This window comes from Kogia breviceps, chromosome 4 (assembly GCF_026419965.1).
Source record: "Kogia breviceps isolate mKogBre1 chromosome 4, mKogBre1 haplotype 1, whole genome shotgun sequence".
NCBI classification, from domain to species: domain Eukaryota; kingdom Metazoa; phylum Chordata; class Mammalia; order Artiodactyla; family Physeteridae; genus Kogia; species Kogia breviceps.
Window position 1 is genome coordinate 26541549 of NC_081313.1, and position 16489 is coordinate 26558037.

Genomic DNA, 16489 nt, shown 5'->3' on the forward strand with positions numbered 1-16489 from the left:
GTGAGCCCGCAACTCGCTAGTGCTCTGGTCCAACAGGTGCTGTCAGACCTCCTGGGTTTTTTCTTTCTCGCTTCCCTGGCTCCGGCGCCTGGCTTGTGGTTAGGGGCTCACGGCAGGTGCCCTTCTCCAACCAGGGTCTGAAAGCGTGACGAGGCCTAAGGAACTTGTTACCCGGTCTCTGCCGACGTGCGCCGCCTCCGAGTGCGGAAGCGTATGCTCTACAGCCGGCGCTCCGCCTCACGGTCCGCTCCGGTCTCCGGGTTTCCCGGCTGCTCCTCGCACAGATCCCAGCTTTCTTTTAAAGTCTCATTGTATCGCCCTCTCATTCCTTCCCTGGCCCCTCCAGCCCCTTATGAACGGGCTTCTGTGGTTTCCATCAAAAATGCCTCGCAGTGTCTGGACTCTGGCGACGCTCACTGTTCCCGGCGCGTTCGGCATCGCGATCTAAAGCGCCGGCGGCTAGGCTTTGCTAGAGCGCGCGCTCTGGAGAAGCTGGCGCAGAACCTCCTTTCCACGTCCCCCCGCCCCCGTCCCCTTGTAGTTTTCTTCGCGGGTCTTTGGGGCTTTGAATAACCACCAAACTGGCCAAAGAGCTCAAGGTTGAGGGTAGTGTCTATGGCTACAGGGAATGGGAGGAGAAGCGGCTGGTCACGGATACGTAATCGCGGAACCCCCCAGTGCGGCTGCCTCACTGTACTGCAGAGTAGACCAGAGGGATGGCGGGCGGAGATGCCAGCAGAGCGCAGCTCCCTCCTTACCGATGTCAGGTTTGGAGTGCATAACGCTCAGGGAATCCTGCCTGCTCCCGCTCGGCGCGCACGCGCCTCGACTGTCAGTGGGGGGCAACCCCAGCAAAGCTCCCCACTACCCCACGCGGAGAGACGGAAGGGGAGAGGGGCCGAGCCGGGCGCGGGGCTAGCCCACGACTTGGCACGGCTGGGCACCTGGGCGCTGGCCGTGGGAGACAGCGCAAGAGGAGGCAGGGGGCCTCAGGAACAGGTGAGAGTGGGTAAAGTTTCCGAAGAGGATGGCGCTGCTTCCCAGTGTGACTACTTCGGACTCGGAGTGAACGCACTCTTTAGAGCGAAGAGGCGGGAAGTGTTGACAGTTGGGATGCACGGCCAAGTTTTGAGCGTTCGAACTCCAGGCTGTCTGTCTGCGCCCAATTCCTGCCAGCCAAGCAGGCAGGGCGCCGGCTTTGCTGATTATGAAAAAGGGCACTTGTATACAATGGCTGCGGATTCGGATTCGCCACGCCAGGCTGAGAAAGCCACATCTGCTCTCCCCCTCCCAGCCCCCAGGTTACTGCAGACCCTTGCAGACCTCGGGCTGCTCTAGCCCCGGAACCTGATTATTCAGCTCTCGCTCTCGAAGGCTTGGAGCTAGGAGTTGGAGACTTCCCATCTTGGGCTGGGGATGGGGGTGTGTCCCCCTACGGGCGAGATCCGCGGTCTGCCAATGCGTCCGTGATGCTACTGCCCTGAAGGTCTCAATGCCAGCGGTGATCTCCTCGCACGTGGCCTGGGATTCGTGGCCGAGGTCAGCCCAGAAGAGGGCAGATCGAGGCCACCGGGGGCCCCTCAGCCTCACAAGGGTGTGTCTGAGCCAGAGGGTAGGGAGGGCGTCAGGGCCCTAGTGGGCCTGGGGGCTTCAAAGAGCTTGGGCTACAGTCTTGCTGCTGATTATTTTTTAATTCCGAAAGCCTCGTAGATATTCCCAAGTCTCTTTACTTTTTTTTTTTTTTTTTTCCCCCAAGTTTGAATCTAGTGGTGAAAGTTTGCTTGACTGACCGGTATGTTTTACAGGTGATAAGGTTACCATTCTTACTCTAAACTACATTTCCAACAGTGACTTGGCAGTTGTTCAAAAATATAAAACAAAATAATTTCTCCCCTAAGCCCTCCTCCCTCCCCTGAAATTCCCTACTCTCAGGAGAGAAAGCTGCTTGATAACAAAGCTCTCTCTGGGGGTCTTTTAGTTTTACTAATCACCTTTATTTCCCCATAAGTGGTTAATGGGTTAAATAGAGGTCCAGTACAAGGATTTAGTAGAGTTTGAATTTTCAGAGCTCTTGGCCTGGCTGAGGCATTCACTGGGGAGGGAGTTTGGGCTGCCATAAACCTCTGTACCTCAGGCTCCTCAGGGAAAGTGGGGGGTTGCTAGGAGGAGTAAATGAGCTATCTTACAGGAATGCCCTGAAACTGTGCAGATGCCCACTGAGTGCTCAATAAACCTAGGTTTTATTAGAGTTGTTATAATTATTTTATATATATGGTGATAATCTCCTTTACCAGAAGGTGAGACCATGTCAAGGGTGAGAAGCAGACTCTGGATCTGGCGGCTGCCCTCAGCTGCTGCAGGGCCTGCCCAAGTCACTTACTTTCTCAGAGGCTGAATTTCCTCCTCTGTGACACTGAGGTGGGATAAGAATCAGGCCTCTTCAGACTGGTATTTGGTGGTTCTGATTTCTGCTCACTCAAGTTTTAAATGGAACTGACTCTATTTTTGTCTTTGAAAATTCCATATTAAATATCATAGAACTAGAGAGTCCCCCCACCCCTTTTGAAGATAATGCTTTTAGCATCTTTTTGGACTTAAGTTCATCTTAAAGATCAGATCACAAAAGTTTTAATCTCTCTTTTTAAAAATAATTAATTAATTAATTAAGTTTTTGGCTGCGTTGGGTCTTCGTTGCTGTGTGCAGGCTTTCCCTAGTTGTGGGAGCAGGGACTACTCTTTGTTGCGGTGCACGGGCTTCTCTTGTTGCGGAGCACAGGCTCTAGGCACGCGGGCTTCAGTAGTTGTGGCACACGGGCTCTAGAGCGCAGGCTCAGTAGTTGTGGCGCACGGGCTTAGTTGCTCCGCGGCATGTGGGATCTTCCCGGACCAGGGCTTGAACCCGTATCCCCTGCATTGGCAGGCGGATTCTGAACCACTGCGCCACCAGGGAAGTCCCAAAAGTTTTAATTTCTTAAAGGGTAAAACTGATAATGCCACCATCTCTAATAATAATATGACTAAAATTGCATTTGGCTATGTGTGTGCTATAGAATGAAAAACTGAGGGGTATTATTTATTCTTCTTACGGATTTACTATCAAAATCAATAATTAACATTTTTTCCCTTATGTTTTTAGCTAACATATATCACTAAAATACACACACCCGAGCATATATTATTTTTAAAAAGTCAACTACTACCCTTAATATTCTATACTCAATGATAAATTTATTTTTAAAAAGGGAAGTTTAAAAATTAATATTTTTTTAAGCAATAAAAGCCAGCAGTTGTTTTGTCTATACATCTCATAAGATGCAGAGCTAGAAGTGTGTGCACACAACATTTTTGTATGAAGAATGTAGTTTTATGTTTTTAGTTATTAATATGTCATTATTCTTGGCCTGCATAACAACTGTAGTGATAACAGTATTTAATCAGTAGAAGAGTCATTTAGTTTTAGAATTAGGCTGGGGTAAATGACAGAGAGGTTGATCAGAGTTTTTAAGCAAAGAACCCATGATAAATGTAAAATAATTAATTCACAGCAGGGGGTAAAAGAAGCATTGTAGGCTGTAGTGTAGAAATTCTGAAAGCCTTTGGAGTAGATGGAACTTTGTGAACAAAAAAAACAAAGGTGCAGTCTCTATTTTGCAAATGAAACCTATTGCTTATGTAAAGTAAAAACAGCCAGAGAGAAATATATTTTTTTAAACAATAGATTTTATTCCTATGAAAGTTATACAGCTATGTAGTTTAAAAAGTCAGAAAACTACACAAGTCTTACTAGGAACAAGAGTTTCCTATCTTCTGCTTCCCATATCTCACCTCCCAGGGGCAACTATTTTCAACTCCTGTAGCTATGTCTGTAGGTATTTGACTTCATATCTCTAAATAACATTATTTTTTATTTTTTTCAGGTTTAGGTCTTATTTCTTGCCATCCCAGGGGAAGATAGTGATTTAGTTTTCTTCTACTGCCTGTTAACCACACACTCAAGCTTTCCTTCCAGTCATCCTTTCAATATGATTGTGTCAGGTTTTTTCTGGTTAGCTCAGTATTCAGTGTCTGTATTATTATTACCTTCTAAATGCTATATGTAGTTGAGCCATATAAGCTACTACAATGATATTTCTTTATTGCCCTACTTGTTTTCCTTGGGGTTAAAAAAATAGTCTATTTTTGCTTAGTTTCCTATGAACTTATAACTAAATCATCTACCAATTCTCTATTTTAAGCCTCCTGAGTTGCTCCAGCTTGGTTATTTTCTAAGCATACCACATGGTTGCCATTCTGGATTCTTTCTTCAACATCCTCTGCAACTCTATCACCTCTCCCTTTTGAGCTAGATCCCTATGTGTTCCTCTTTCTTGGTTTATGCCCTTCTTTTGGTGGAGCACATCCTCCAGGAGCTTTCTGAGAAAGGATGGATGAGAGCTAAAGTTTGAGACCTTTCATGACTGAAATTTCTTCTTCCTACCCTTATACATAATTATAGAATTCTAGGTTGGAAATAATTTTTCCTCAAAATTTGAAGAATTTTCATTTACATTCCAGTGGTGCTATTGGAAAGCTTGATTTGATTAGGATCCTTGACCTATTGTTTGCTATTTGCTTTTTTTTTCTGTAAATTTTTAGAATTCCCCTTTCCTCCCAGTGTTTTAACATTTCATTCTGATTGTACTTCTGTGTCTGTATTTTGCTGTATGTCCTTTAGGGTATTCAAGGGTAAGTCTTTTCCGTTCACAAACTCATGTCTTTTAGTTCCGGGAAAATTTCTTAAATTATTTCTTATATGCCCTCATTTTCTCTGTTCTCTCTTTCTACAATTTGTTTTATTTGGATTTTAGGCTTTCTGATTTGGGACTCTGTTTTTCTTATCCCTTTTCTCCTATTTACCACCTGTCTTTTAAAAAAAAGTTCCTCTTTGATGTTTCTTTGGCTACTCCCACAGTTACTCTGGAGTTTTAGTTTTAAATTTCTGCTGTCATATTTTCAATTTGCAGCACATGGCATATCTTGTTTTGCTTCCATGGAATAACCTCTCTTTTCCCTTGTAAGTTTAGAATTAAATAGAAGATGGATGCAAGAGTCAGATGGAGAATATGAAAATGTCATTTTTAGTATTGATAACCTATAGGAGAACATGGGTTTAGATCTGTTGCCAAAAGGGCCTGCCTGCTATTACTTCCCCTCATAATTAGGCAGGGTCATCCACTAAATCACAGGTAGTGCTGCAGGCCCCCCTCCAGGACAGGCCCCTTACTACAGGGTGAAAGTTGCCCGTAATGTGTACTCTCTGCAAGCAGACACACCCCAAAGAGGAAGGAAGAAAGGGCTGAGTCCAGTATGCCCGGTTGTCTTTTCCAGACTCAGCAATCAGACAATTCCCTCCTTCTCCTCCCCCATGGGAATTGGGGGAGAGGGACAAATGAAGGCACATGGGGAGATGAAGGGTGTCCTTCTGTTAGAGGTTGCTCCAAATGTAAACCTGAAAGGGGGAAAGGGTATCACCTTAACTCAGGTATGCTTCCTGGATTGTTTTGGGGTCTCTGAATTGACTTCTCTAGCCACCCCTTTGTACTTCTCTCTGCTGTTTGTAGAGTGATTTATTTAAATATTTATATATTTAAATATACTTAAGTATAGTAGAAATTATTTTAATTGACCTCCACTTAGGCAGCTTGCAGGATTAGCCGATCTCTCCTTTTCTCTATAAACTTTATTGGCTGTTGGTGAACGCTGGTAGCTGGTATACTTCTCCCATGTTTGCCAGCACATTTCTCATAAATCTGTTTATACCAGTTGTACTTATTATTATAAGTATGCAATTTAATTAGTTATTATGTAAACTGATGAAACATGAGTAAGAAGAGAAAGCTGTTTCAGTGAAAACAATTTTAAACCTCCCGAAAGATAGTATAGAGGTTGCTAAAAATACTTGCTGTTGAATTAGGCATGAATGAAAAAGCCATAAGAGATTAGGGGACATTCTACAAATCTAGAAGGACTCTGCATTCTGACTGCTCGGCCAGTGTCTTTAAGTGCTTGCTCCAACTTAAACTGGGAGATAATGTGCACTATCGGTTTGTTTTGTGGAAGAAAAACAATACCTGGCCCATGAAGATGGGAGTTAGGATTTCATTTTCAGAGTTGGACCACATTGTCCACACAAAACAGATGAGATCTACAATAATTCCAGCCTGCTCAGATAGGCCCAGTGCTGCTCCGGGTCACTCTTGCTCGGTCCAAGCAGGTACTGACATTTAAAGAAAGAATGTGTCTATCACAAGGGGTTGGTCTTAGTGGTGATGGGAAGAGAGAGAAGGAGAAGGGCCAGGGCTGTAAAAAGAGAAAAGAAGTGACAGAGAGGCCAGTGTTGGGCACAGCCCATCCGGGACTTGGGGAAGCCTGTGCTCTGGCCTGAGGACACAGCCTGTTCAGGCCTGGGCCAGGTGTAGCTCTTAGACGGGTGCTTTGGGTTATCAAGACCTGATGCCTTTGGATGCTTGAACCCTGCAGTGATCTCCCTGATTCTGACTTCGTCCTCACCACCATCCTTCTGCTTATAATTTGGCGCCTCAATTAGCACTCCCAGGTCTATGTCGGCGCAAACGTGTTTGTGACCATTTTGGTCCTCATTGAAATTAATCTTCACTTCAGATTATCTAAAAATATCTGAGTTAGGTTATCGGGACTCTGCCCCCCCCCAAGCAATGACTCTGCTCTTGATGTGCTGACAGAATCAGGTTCTGTGTCTTAAGGTTTAGAGCCAGACTCTGGACTATGATCAAGTGATGAAAAATGATGAGGTCCGCCAGTGGCGAGTCAGCCAGAGCTTCCTGGACCTTCCTGGTGATGCCCACACTTGGAATCCACACTCTTCGAACTTGTCCAGCCTTAGCCCAGGCTGTTTTGTGAGACACCTTGGCTCTTTTGTCATTTAAAGGACTAGAATCAAATCGGAGCTAAAACAAGTGTCTAGGTCATAGTGAATAATGAGGAGTTTCTTCGAAAGCTTCCTTACTGAGACATCTTGAAATCTGACTGTTTATCCCAAATATATAACTATATTTCCAGGCACAAACAACACCTACTCCCACAGTTATAAATCTTTCGGAGTTTTGTATTGTTTTCAAAACTTGTTCTGCAGACTTTTAGCCTGTCCCCTGAGCCCTTTGTCGTAAGAAATGTCAGAGTCATGATCTAACACTCTGAATTAACCTGTGCAGTGAACGAAATGTCAACAAGCGCCTGGCCCTTCATGCAGGCTGCCAAGGAGGCTTTGGCACAGCCTGAAGTTTGTTCTGCATCTTTCAGCACCCATGCTTTTACAAAGAACATACACAACCTGCAGGGCTGGCACGCATGGCGATAATGTGGTTATGGCACCCAGGCTTCTCCTCTCCTCCATGTGTGCAGAAAAGCACAGCAGGCACTGTCTTGGGGGCAGGGGGCCATCAACAGTGATCAAAATAACTGGATGAAGGCCAGGTCCCCACTTCCCTCTAGTCCGTTGCAGCTCTTACGTGGCAGGCAACAATATTCTGCAGCTGCTTAAAGCCTCTCAGCTCTGACAGTGTGGTTGGGAACTGAGAGCACATGGGGAGGGACCTGGAATCTTGGTAACTATTTCCTATATATGTTGAGACAGCTTGAGAAAGACGGTTCTACATTCAGACCGCAGAAAGCCTGTAGCACTCGCTCCATCCTCTGATTTGCCAAATGAAAGCTTTCTCAGGAAAATGTGTTTACTATGTCAGTGAAAGTATAAAAAGCAGTTGACAAGCCTCACTATCTTATAGTGGGCAAATCTGGGAATTAATTTGAAGTATTTTTTTTTAATTCATTTTGAAACAATTGTGTATGTTTGGAAAAGATGTAAGAATGTATAAAGCACTTCCGTATAGCCTTCACCCAGATTTTCACCAATGGTTAGCATTCTGCTGCTATGCTTTGTCATTCTAATCTCTCCCTTCCCTCCCTGGCCCCTCCAAATATATACACATGTACATATACATGCACAAATATTACTATCTTTTTATGAACCATTTGAGAGTAAATAGAGCTATCATGCTCTTTTACCCCTGAAAACTGAAGTGTGTGTTTCCTAAGAACAAGGACATTCACTCATATAACCACAGTAGAATTATGAAAAGCAAGAACTTTAACACAAACACAATACTATTATCCAATTTACAGACCTTATTCAAATTTCTCCAGTTGTCTCAATAATGCCCTTTATAGAAAAACTTCTATTATAATTTTTCTAAGGTCCGGGATCCAATCCAGGACCACACACTGCAGTCAGCTTTCTGTTTCTCTAAGTCTCTTTGAGTCTCGAACATTTCCTCAGGCCATCTTTGTTTTTCATGAAAGTGACCATTTTGAAGAGCGCAGGTCCACTATTCTATACACTGTCCCCCAAGCTGGGTTTGCAGCGGCTTCCTTCTGATTAGATTCAGGCCGCCCATGGTGAGGGTTGGGGCCCGGGGCGTGTTACACCGGGGGACTCCTGAGTCTGCTTCCATGGTGGGTGACGTTGACGTCCATCACTTGGTTATGGTGGCGATGGATAGCTTTCTCCGCTGTCAAGCTATCATTCTGCCCTTTGTAATTCATGCATAATTTGTGAGGGTTCTTTAGGACTTTAGCCGAGCCCTGTTCCTCGTCAGGTGCTGTCCTCCGTGCAGGGGCGTTTCACGCGTCCGTTTGTTTCTTCCCGCAGTGGTGATCATGTGTGCGAGCAGCGACACCATCCGCGGCATCATGCTGGCGGCGCACAGGCACGGGATGACCAGCGGAGACTATGCCTTCTTCAACATCGAGCTCTTCAACAGCTCTTCCTACGGTAACCCTGCCTCCGCTTTCCCCTTCCCCTGCCAGGGTGTCAAGAAAGGGATTGTGAGACAGGGCCAATAACTTGAGTCATCTCAGTAGATTTGATTTCCATAGACAGGGTTTTAGAAATTTGTGATGCTGAACACTCCCCCTTCTCATTAAGTTCTCAAGCTTTTCTTCTCGGAGAACTCAGAGCAAAAAGTTACCACCACCTGTGCTGCCAAGGGGCTTGGGGAGAACACAGCTCACTCCAGCACTCCAAAGGATCACATATCCAGGCCCTGAGGACCCTTCCCCAGTGCATTTCCAACTTTGGGTTGCCACCATGATGGACTGCTGCTGGAATCATTTTAGAGAGACTTGGGCAGAATTTTTAGCAGCATGGAATAGACTCGAACACATCAACATAATAGAATAGCACATGTCAAAGTGTGTCACCCATAGCATATGTATGGTTTCATACAACTTTTATTTTAGTAATGTGATTACATGTTTGTGTGTATATATTTATGCATGTTACACATGTATTTGTAGTGGGCCACAATGTGAAATAAATAAAATAACCATTACTGTAAATGGAGGTAAAAAATTTTGAAAGTCGCTGCTCCCAGCCCCTCCTCCTTCCAGATTAGTCTCTTAGCTTCTCTTATAAAAAGTTGGGAAGCCACTGACAGTTACAATCGAAAGCATTTCACTCCTTAAAATGGATCTGGGGAAGTTCCCAGGGTTCCTGTGATGGAGGGTGTTCAAGGAAGTCATCAAGATCGCAGGTATAAAACATTCTCCCCAAATGTGGTGAGGGCTCTCTCTGAAGTAAGCAGTGTAGGGCTATGGAACATTTTCTCAAGTACCGCACATTGGCGGTTACAGGGGAACTGTAAGTGTGTGTATCACAAACAGCATGTTCATGCTGAGCTCCACTTCTCAGTTATCATGGTCGAGATATAGTGAGATGGGATCTAAACCATAAAGCATATGCCTCAGTTTCCTGCTCTGATAAGCTCCTGGCTACTTAAGCAGTAGATCATTGTGCATAAATGTAACGAATCACACTTCTCACGGGAGTAAAGCAAAGTTGTTGAAGAAAAAGTAACCTCTGCTTCCTGTAGCGGATAAAAGTGAAGATTTGAGACTTGCAGGATAAACACCCAGTTTTCCCCTGCTTGCTCCCATCAGTGTCTTTCCCCCTATCTTTACACAAGCAGAGTGGCAGTTTTGCTTCTTGACCCAAGATCAGAATGTTATTACATCATTGGTTACGGTATTGAATTCATTGAGATAGTGGTAGAGACTGGTGAAAAATGAAAAAAATTTATTCTGAGTTTTGCAAGTTGGCTACTGCAAGCATAGCATTTTGAGGCAATGCATGTGAATGCATATTATAAGTGAGCAAGTACAAAGTAGGTGCTGGAATTCCTTTCATCCACGGATAAAGCTTGCATTACTTTTCCCTGATCATTACAATACACAAGTAGTATAGAAAATTTGAGAAGCATAGAAAAGCATAGGGAAGAAAATAAGTTACTGAAACTCTGCCAGGCAGATAAAGGTACATTGATAATATTTAGATGTCTGACTTGTCTATTTTATTAAAAATTATATATTTATGAAAAATTTTTCAATAAAATGATCATGCTATCTATAGTATGGATACATAGTATTTTATAATGCTGATATGCCATCTTTCTTAATCAGTCTTTTGTTTTTTAATATCTATGTTGTTTCCAGCTTTTTGCTATAAGAGCAATGCTATATTGAGTTGCCTTGCCATGTGCATTCATGTGTGCACATACATACACACATGTGTATGTGTGTGTAATCTGTAAGACAAGCTTCTAAAAGTAGAATTTCTGGGTCAAATGTTACATGCATTTAAATTTTTTTTAAACATCTTTATTGGAGTATAATTGCTTTACAATGCTGTGTTTCTGCTTTATAACAAAGTGAATCAGTTATACATATACACATGTTCCCATATCTCTTCCCTCTTGCACCTCCCTCTCTCCCACCCTCCCTATTCCACCCCTCTAGGTGGTCACAAAGCACTGAGCTGATCTCCCTGTGCTATGCGGCTGCTTCCCACTAGCTATCTATTCTACGTTTGGTAGTGTATATATGTCCATGCCACTCTCTCACTTTGTCACAGCCTACCCTTCCCCCTCCCCATATCCTCAAGTCCATTTTCTAGTAGGTCTGTGTCTCCATTCCTGTCTTACCCCTAGGTTCTTCATGACCCTTTTCTTTTTTTTCTTAGATTCCATATATATGTGTTAGCATACGGTATCTGTTTTTCTCTTTCTGACTTACTTCACTCTGTATGACAGACTCTAGGTCCATCCACCTCACTACAAATAACTCAATTTCGTTTCTTTTTATGGCTGAGTGATATTCCATTGTATATGTGTGCCACATCTTCTTTATCCATTCATCTGTCAGTGGACACTTAGGTTGCTTCCATGTCCTGGCTATTGTAAATAGAGCTGCAATGAACATTTTGGTACATGATTCTTTTTGAATTATGGTTTTCTCAGGGTATATGCCCAAGAGTGGGATTGCTGGGTCGTATGGTAGTTCTATTTTTAGTTTTTTAAGAAACCTCCATACTGTTCTCCATAGTGGCTGTATCAATTTACATTCCCACCAGCTGTGCAAGAGTGTTCCCTTTTCTCCACACCCTCTCCGGAATTTATCATTTCTAGATTTTTTGATGATGGCCATTCTGACTGGTGTGAGATGATATCTCATTGTAGTTTTGATTTGTGTTTCTCTAATGATTAATGATGTTGAGCATCTTTCCTGTGTTTGTTGGCAATCTGTATATCTTCTTTGGAGAAATGACTATTTAAGTCTTCTGCCCATTTTTGGATTGGGTTGTTTGTTTTTTTGATATTGAGCTGCATGAGTTGCTTATAAATTTTGGAGATTAATCCTTTGTCAGTTGCTTCATTTGCAAATATTTTCTCCCTTTCTGAGGGTTGTCTTTTGGTTTTGTTTATGGTTTCCTTTGCTGTGCAAAAGCTTTTAAGTTTCATTAGGTCCCATTTGTTTATTTTTGTTTTTATTTCCATTTCTCTAGGAGATGGGTCAAAAAGGATCCTGCTGTGATTTATGTCGTAGAGTGTTCTGCCTATGTTTTCCTCTAAGAGTTTGATAGTTTCTGGCCTTCCATTTAAGTCTTTAATCCATTTTGAGCTTATTTTTGTGTATGGTGTTAGGGAGTGTTCTAATCTCATACTTTTACATGTACCTGTCCAGTTTTCCCAGCACCACTTATTGAAGAGGCTATCTTTTCTTCACTGTATATCCTTCCCTCCTTTATCAAAGATAAGGTGACCATATGTGTGTGGGTTTATCTCTGGGCTTTCTATCCTGTTTCATTGATCTATATTTCTGTTTTTGTGCCACTACCATACTGTCTTGATTACTGTAGCTTTGTAGTATAGCCTGAAGTCAGGGAGCCTGATTCCTCCAGCTCCATTTTTCTTTCTCAGGATTGCTTTGGCTATTCGGGGTCTTTTGTGTTTCCATACAAATTGTGAAATTTTTTGTTCTAGTTCTGTGAAAAATGCCAGGGGTAGTTTGATAGGGATTGCATTGAATCAGTAGATTGCTTTGGGTAGTATAGTCATTTTCACAATGTTGATTCTTCCAATCCAAGAACATGGTATATCTCTCCATCTATTTGTTTCATCTTTAATTTCTTTCATCAGAGTCTTATAATTTTCTGCATATAGGTCTTTATTTCTCCTAGATACTGTATTCTTTTTGTTGCAATGGTAAATGGGAGTGTTTTCTTAATTTCACTTTAAGATTTTTTCATCATTAGTGTATAGGAATGCCAGAGATTTCTGTGCATTAATTTTGTATCCTGCTACTTTACCAAATTCATTGATTAGCTCTAGTAGTTTTCTGGTAGCATCTTTAGGATTCTCTATGTATAGTATCATGTCATCTGCAAACAGTGACAGCTTTTCTTCTTCTTTTCTGATTTGTATTCCTTTCATTTCTTTTTCTTCTCTGATTGCTGTGGCTAGAACTTCCAAAACTATGTTGAGTAAGAGTGGTGAGAGTGGGCAACCTTGTCTTGTTCCTGATCTTAGTGGAAATGGTTTCAGTTTTTCACCACTGAGGACAGTGTTGGCTGTGGGTTTGTCATATATGGCCTTTATTATGTTGAGGAAAGTTCCCTCTATGCCTACTTTCTGCAGTGTTTTTATCATAAATGGGTGTTGAATTTTGTTAAAAGCTTTCTCTGTATCTATTGAGATGATCATATGGTTTTTCTCCTTCAATTTGTTGATACGGTGTATCATGTTGATTTTTTTTTTTTTTTTTTTTTTTTTTGCGGTCCGCGGGCCTCTCACTGTTGTGGCCTCTCCCGCTGCGGAGCACAGGCTCCGGACGTGCAGGCGCAGCGGCCATGGCTCACGGACCCAGCCGCTCCGTGGCATGTGGGATCTTCCCGCACCGGGGCACGAACCGGTGTCCCCTGCATCGGCAGGCAGACTCTCAACCACTGTGCCACCAGGGAAGCCCATCATGTTGATTGATTTGTGTGTATTGAAGAATCCTTGCATTACTAGAATAAACCCCACTTGATCATGGTGTATGATCCTTTTAATGAGCTGTTGGATTCTGTTTGCTAGTATTTTGTTGATGATTTTTGCATCTATGTTCATCAGTGATATTGGTTTGTAGTTTTCTTTCTTTGTGACATCTTTGTCTGGTTTTGGTTATCAGGGTGATGGTGGCCTCATAGAATGAGTTTGGGAGTGTTCCTCCCTCTGCTATATTTTGGAAGAGTTTGAGAAGGATAGGTATTCACTCTTCTCTAAATGTTTGATAGAATTCGCCTGTGAAGCCATCTGGTCCTGGGCTTTTGTTTGTTGGAAGATTTTAAATCACAGCTTCAATTTCAGTGCTTGTGATTGGTCTGTTCATATTTTCTATTTCTTCCTGATTCAGTCTTGGCAGGTTGTGCATTTCTAAGAATTTGTCTATTTCTTCCAGGTTTTCTATTTTATTGGCATAGAGTTGCTTGTAGTAATCTCTCATGATCTTTTGTATTTCTGCAGTGTCAGTTGTTACTTCTCCTTTTTCATTTCTAATTCTATTGATTTGGGTCTTCTCTCTTTTTTTCTTGATGAGTCTGGCTAATGGTTTATCAACTTTGTTTATCTTCTCAAAGAACCAGCTTTTGGTTTTATTGATCTTTGCTATCATTTCCTTCATTTCTTTTTCATTTATTTCTGATCTGATCTTTATGATTCCTTTCCTTCTGCTAACTTTGGGTTTTTTTTTGTTCTTCTTTCTCTAATTGCTTTAGGTGCAAGGTTAGGTTGTTTGTTCGAGATGTTTCCTGTTTCTTAAGGTAGGATTGTATTGTTATAAACTTCCCTCTTAGAGCTGTTTTTGCTGCATCCCATAGGTTTGGGGTCGTCGTGTCTGCATTGTCATTTGTTTCTAGGTATTTTTTGATTTCCTCTTTGATTTCTTCATTGATCACTTCGTTATTAAGTATTGTTTAGCTTCCATGTGTTTGTATTTTTTACAGATCTTGCCCTGTAATTGATATCTAGTCTCGTAGCGTTGTGTTCAGGAAAGATACCTGATATGATTTCAATTTTCTTAAATTTACCAAGGCTTGATTTGTGACCCAGGATATGATCTATCCTGCAGAATGTTCCATGAGTACTTGAGATAAATGTGTATTCAGTTGTTTTTGGATGGAATGTCCTATAAGTATCAATTAACTCCATCTTGTTTAATGTATCATTTAAAGCTTGTGTTTCCTTATTTATTTTCATTTTAGATGATCTGTCCATTGGTGAAAGTGGGGTGTTAAAGTCACCTACTATGAATGTGTTACTGTTGATTTCCCCTTTTATGGCTGTTAGTATTTGCCTTATGTATTGAGGTGCTCCTATGTTGGGTGCATAAATATTTACAATTGTTATATTTTCTTCTTGGATTGACCCCTTGATCATTATGTAGTGTCCTTCTTTGTCTCTTGTAATAGTCTTTATTTTATAATCTATTTTGTCTGATATGAGCATTGCTACTCCAGCTTTCTTTTGATTTCCATTTGCATGGAATATCTTTTTCCATTCCCTCACTTTCAGTCTGTATGTGTCTCTAGGTCTGAAGTGGGTCTCTTGTAGACAGCATATATATGGGTCTTGTTTTTGTATCCATTCAGCCAGTTTGTGTCTTTTGGTGGGAGCATTTAATCCATTTACATTTAAGGTAATTATCGATATGCATGTTCCTATTCCCATTTTCTGAATTGTTTTGCATTTGTTATTGAAGGTCTTTTCCTTCTCTTGTGTTTCTTGCCTAGAGACGTTCCTTTAGCATTTGTTATAAAGGTGGTTTGGTGGTGCTGAACTCTCTCAGCTTTTGCTTGTCTGTAAATGTTTAAATTTCTCCTTCAAATCTGAATGAGATCCTTGCTGGGTAGAGTAATCTTGGTTGTAGGTTTTTCTCCTTCATCACTTTAAATATGTCCTGCCACTCCCTTCTGGCTTGCAGAGTTTCTGCTGAAAGATCAGCTGTTAACCTTATGGGGATTACCTTGTGTGTTATTTGTTGTTTTCCCCTTGCTGGTTTTTTTTGGGGGTACGCAGGCCTCTTACTGCTGTGGCCTCTCCCGTTGTGGAGCACAGGCTCCAGACGTGCAGGCTCAGCGGCCTGTATATGGCTCACGGGCCCAGCCGCTCTGTGGCATGTGGGATCTTCCCGGATCGGGGCATGAACCCGTGTCCCCTGCATCAGCAGGCGGACTCTCAACCACTGCGCCACCAGGGAAGCCCGCCCTTGCTGTTTTTAATATGTTTTCATTGTATTTAATTTTTGACAGTTTGATTAATATGTTTCTTGGCATGTTTCTCCTTGGATTTATCCTGTATGGGACTCTCTGTGCTTCCTGGAATTGATTGACTATTTCCTTTCCTATATTAGGGAAGTTTTCAACTATAATCTCTTCAAATATTTTCTCAGTCCCTTTCTTTTTCTCTTCTTCTTCTGGGACCCCTATAATTCGAATGTTGGTGCATTTAATGTTGTCCCAGAGGTCTCTGAGACTGTCCTCAGTTCTTTTCATTCTTTTTTCTTTCTTCTGCTCTGCAGTAGTTATTTCCACTATTTTATCTTCCAGATTACTTATCCGTTCTTTTGCCTCAGTTATTCTGCTATTGATCCCATCTAGAGTATTTTTCATTTCATTTATTGTGTTGTTCATCGTTGCTTGTTTCCTCTTTAGTTCTTCTAGGTCCTTGTTAAATGTTTCTTGCATTTTCTCTATTCTGTTTCCAAGATTTTGGATCATCTTTACTATCATTTTTCTGAATTCTTTTTCAGGTAGACTGCCTATTTCCTCTTCATTTGTTAGGTCAGGTGGGTTTTTACCTAGCTCCTTCATCTGCTGTGTGTTTTTCTGTCTTTTCATTTTGCTTATCTTACTGTGTTTGGGGTCTCCTTTTCACAGGCTGCAGTTTCGTAGTTCCCGTTGTTTTTGGTGTCTGTCCGCAGTGGCTGAAGTTGGTTCAGTGGGTTGTGTAGGCTTCCTGGTGGAGGGGACTAGTGCCTGTGTTCTGGTGGATGAGGCTGGATCTTGTCTTTCTGGTGGGCAGGTCCACGTCTGGTGGTGTGT

The 16489-nt window shown here is 42.2% G+C and overlaps 1 protein-coding gene across 2 annotated transcripts in view; it reads left to right on the forward strand.

Moving 5' to 3' along the window:
* The window catches only part of NPR3 (natriuretic peptide receptor 3), an 85545-nt gene that overhangs the window by 2997 nt on the left and 66059 nt on the right, over positions 1-16489 (forward strand). For both annotated transcript variants that reach the window (XM_059060831.2, XM_059060830.2), the window contains exon 2: positions 8726-8848. In XM_059060831.2, coding sequence (XP_058916814.1) covers positions 8726-8848 — 123 coding nt within the window. The remainder of the gene's footprint in view (positions 1-8725; positions 8849-16489) is intronic.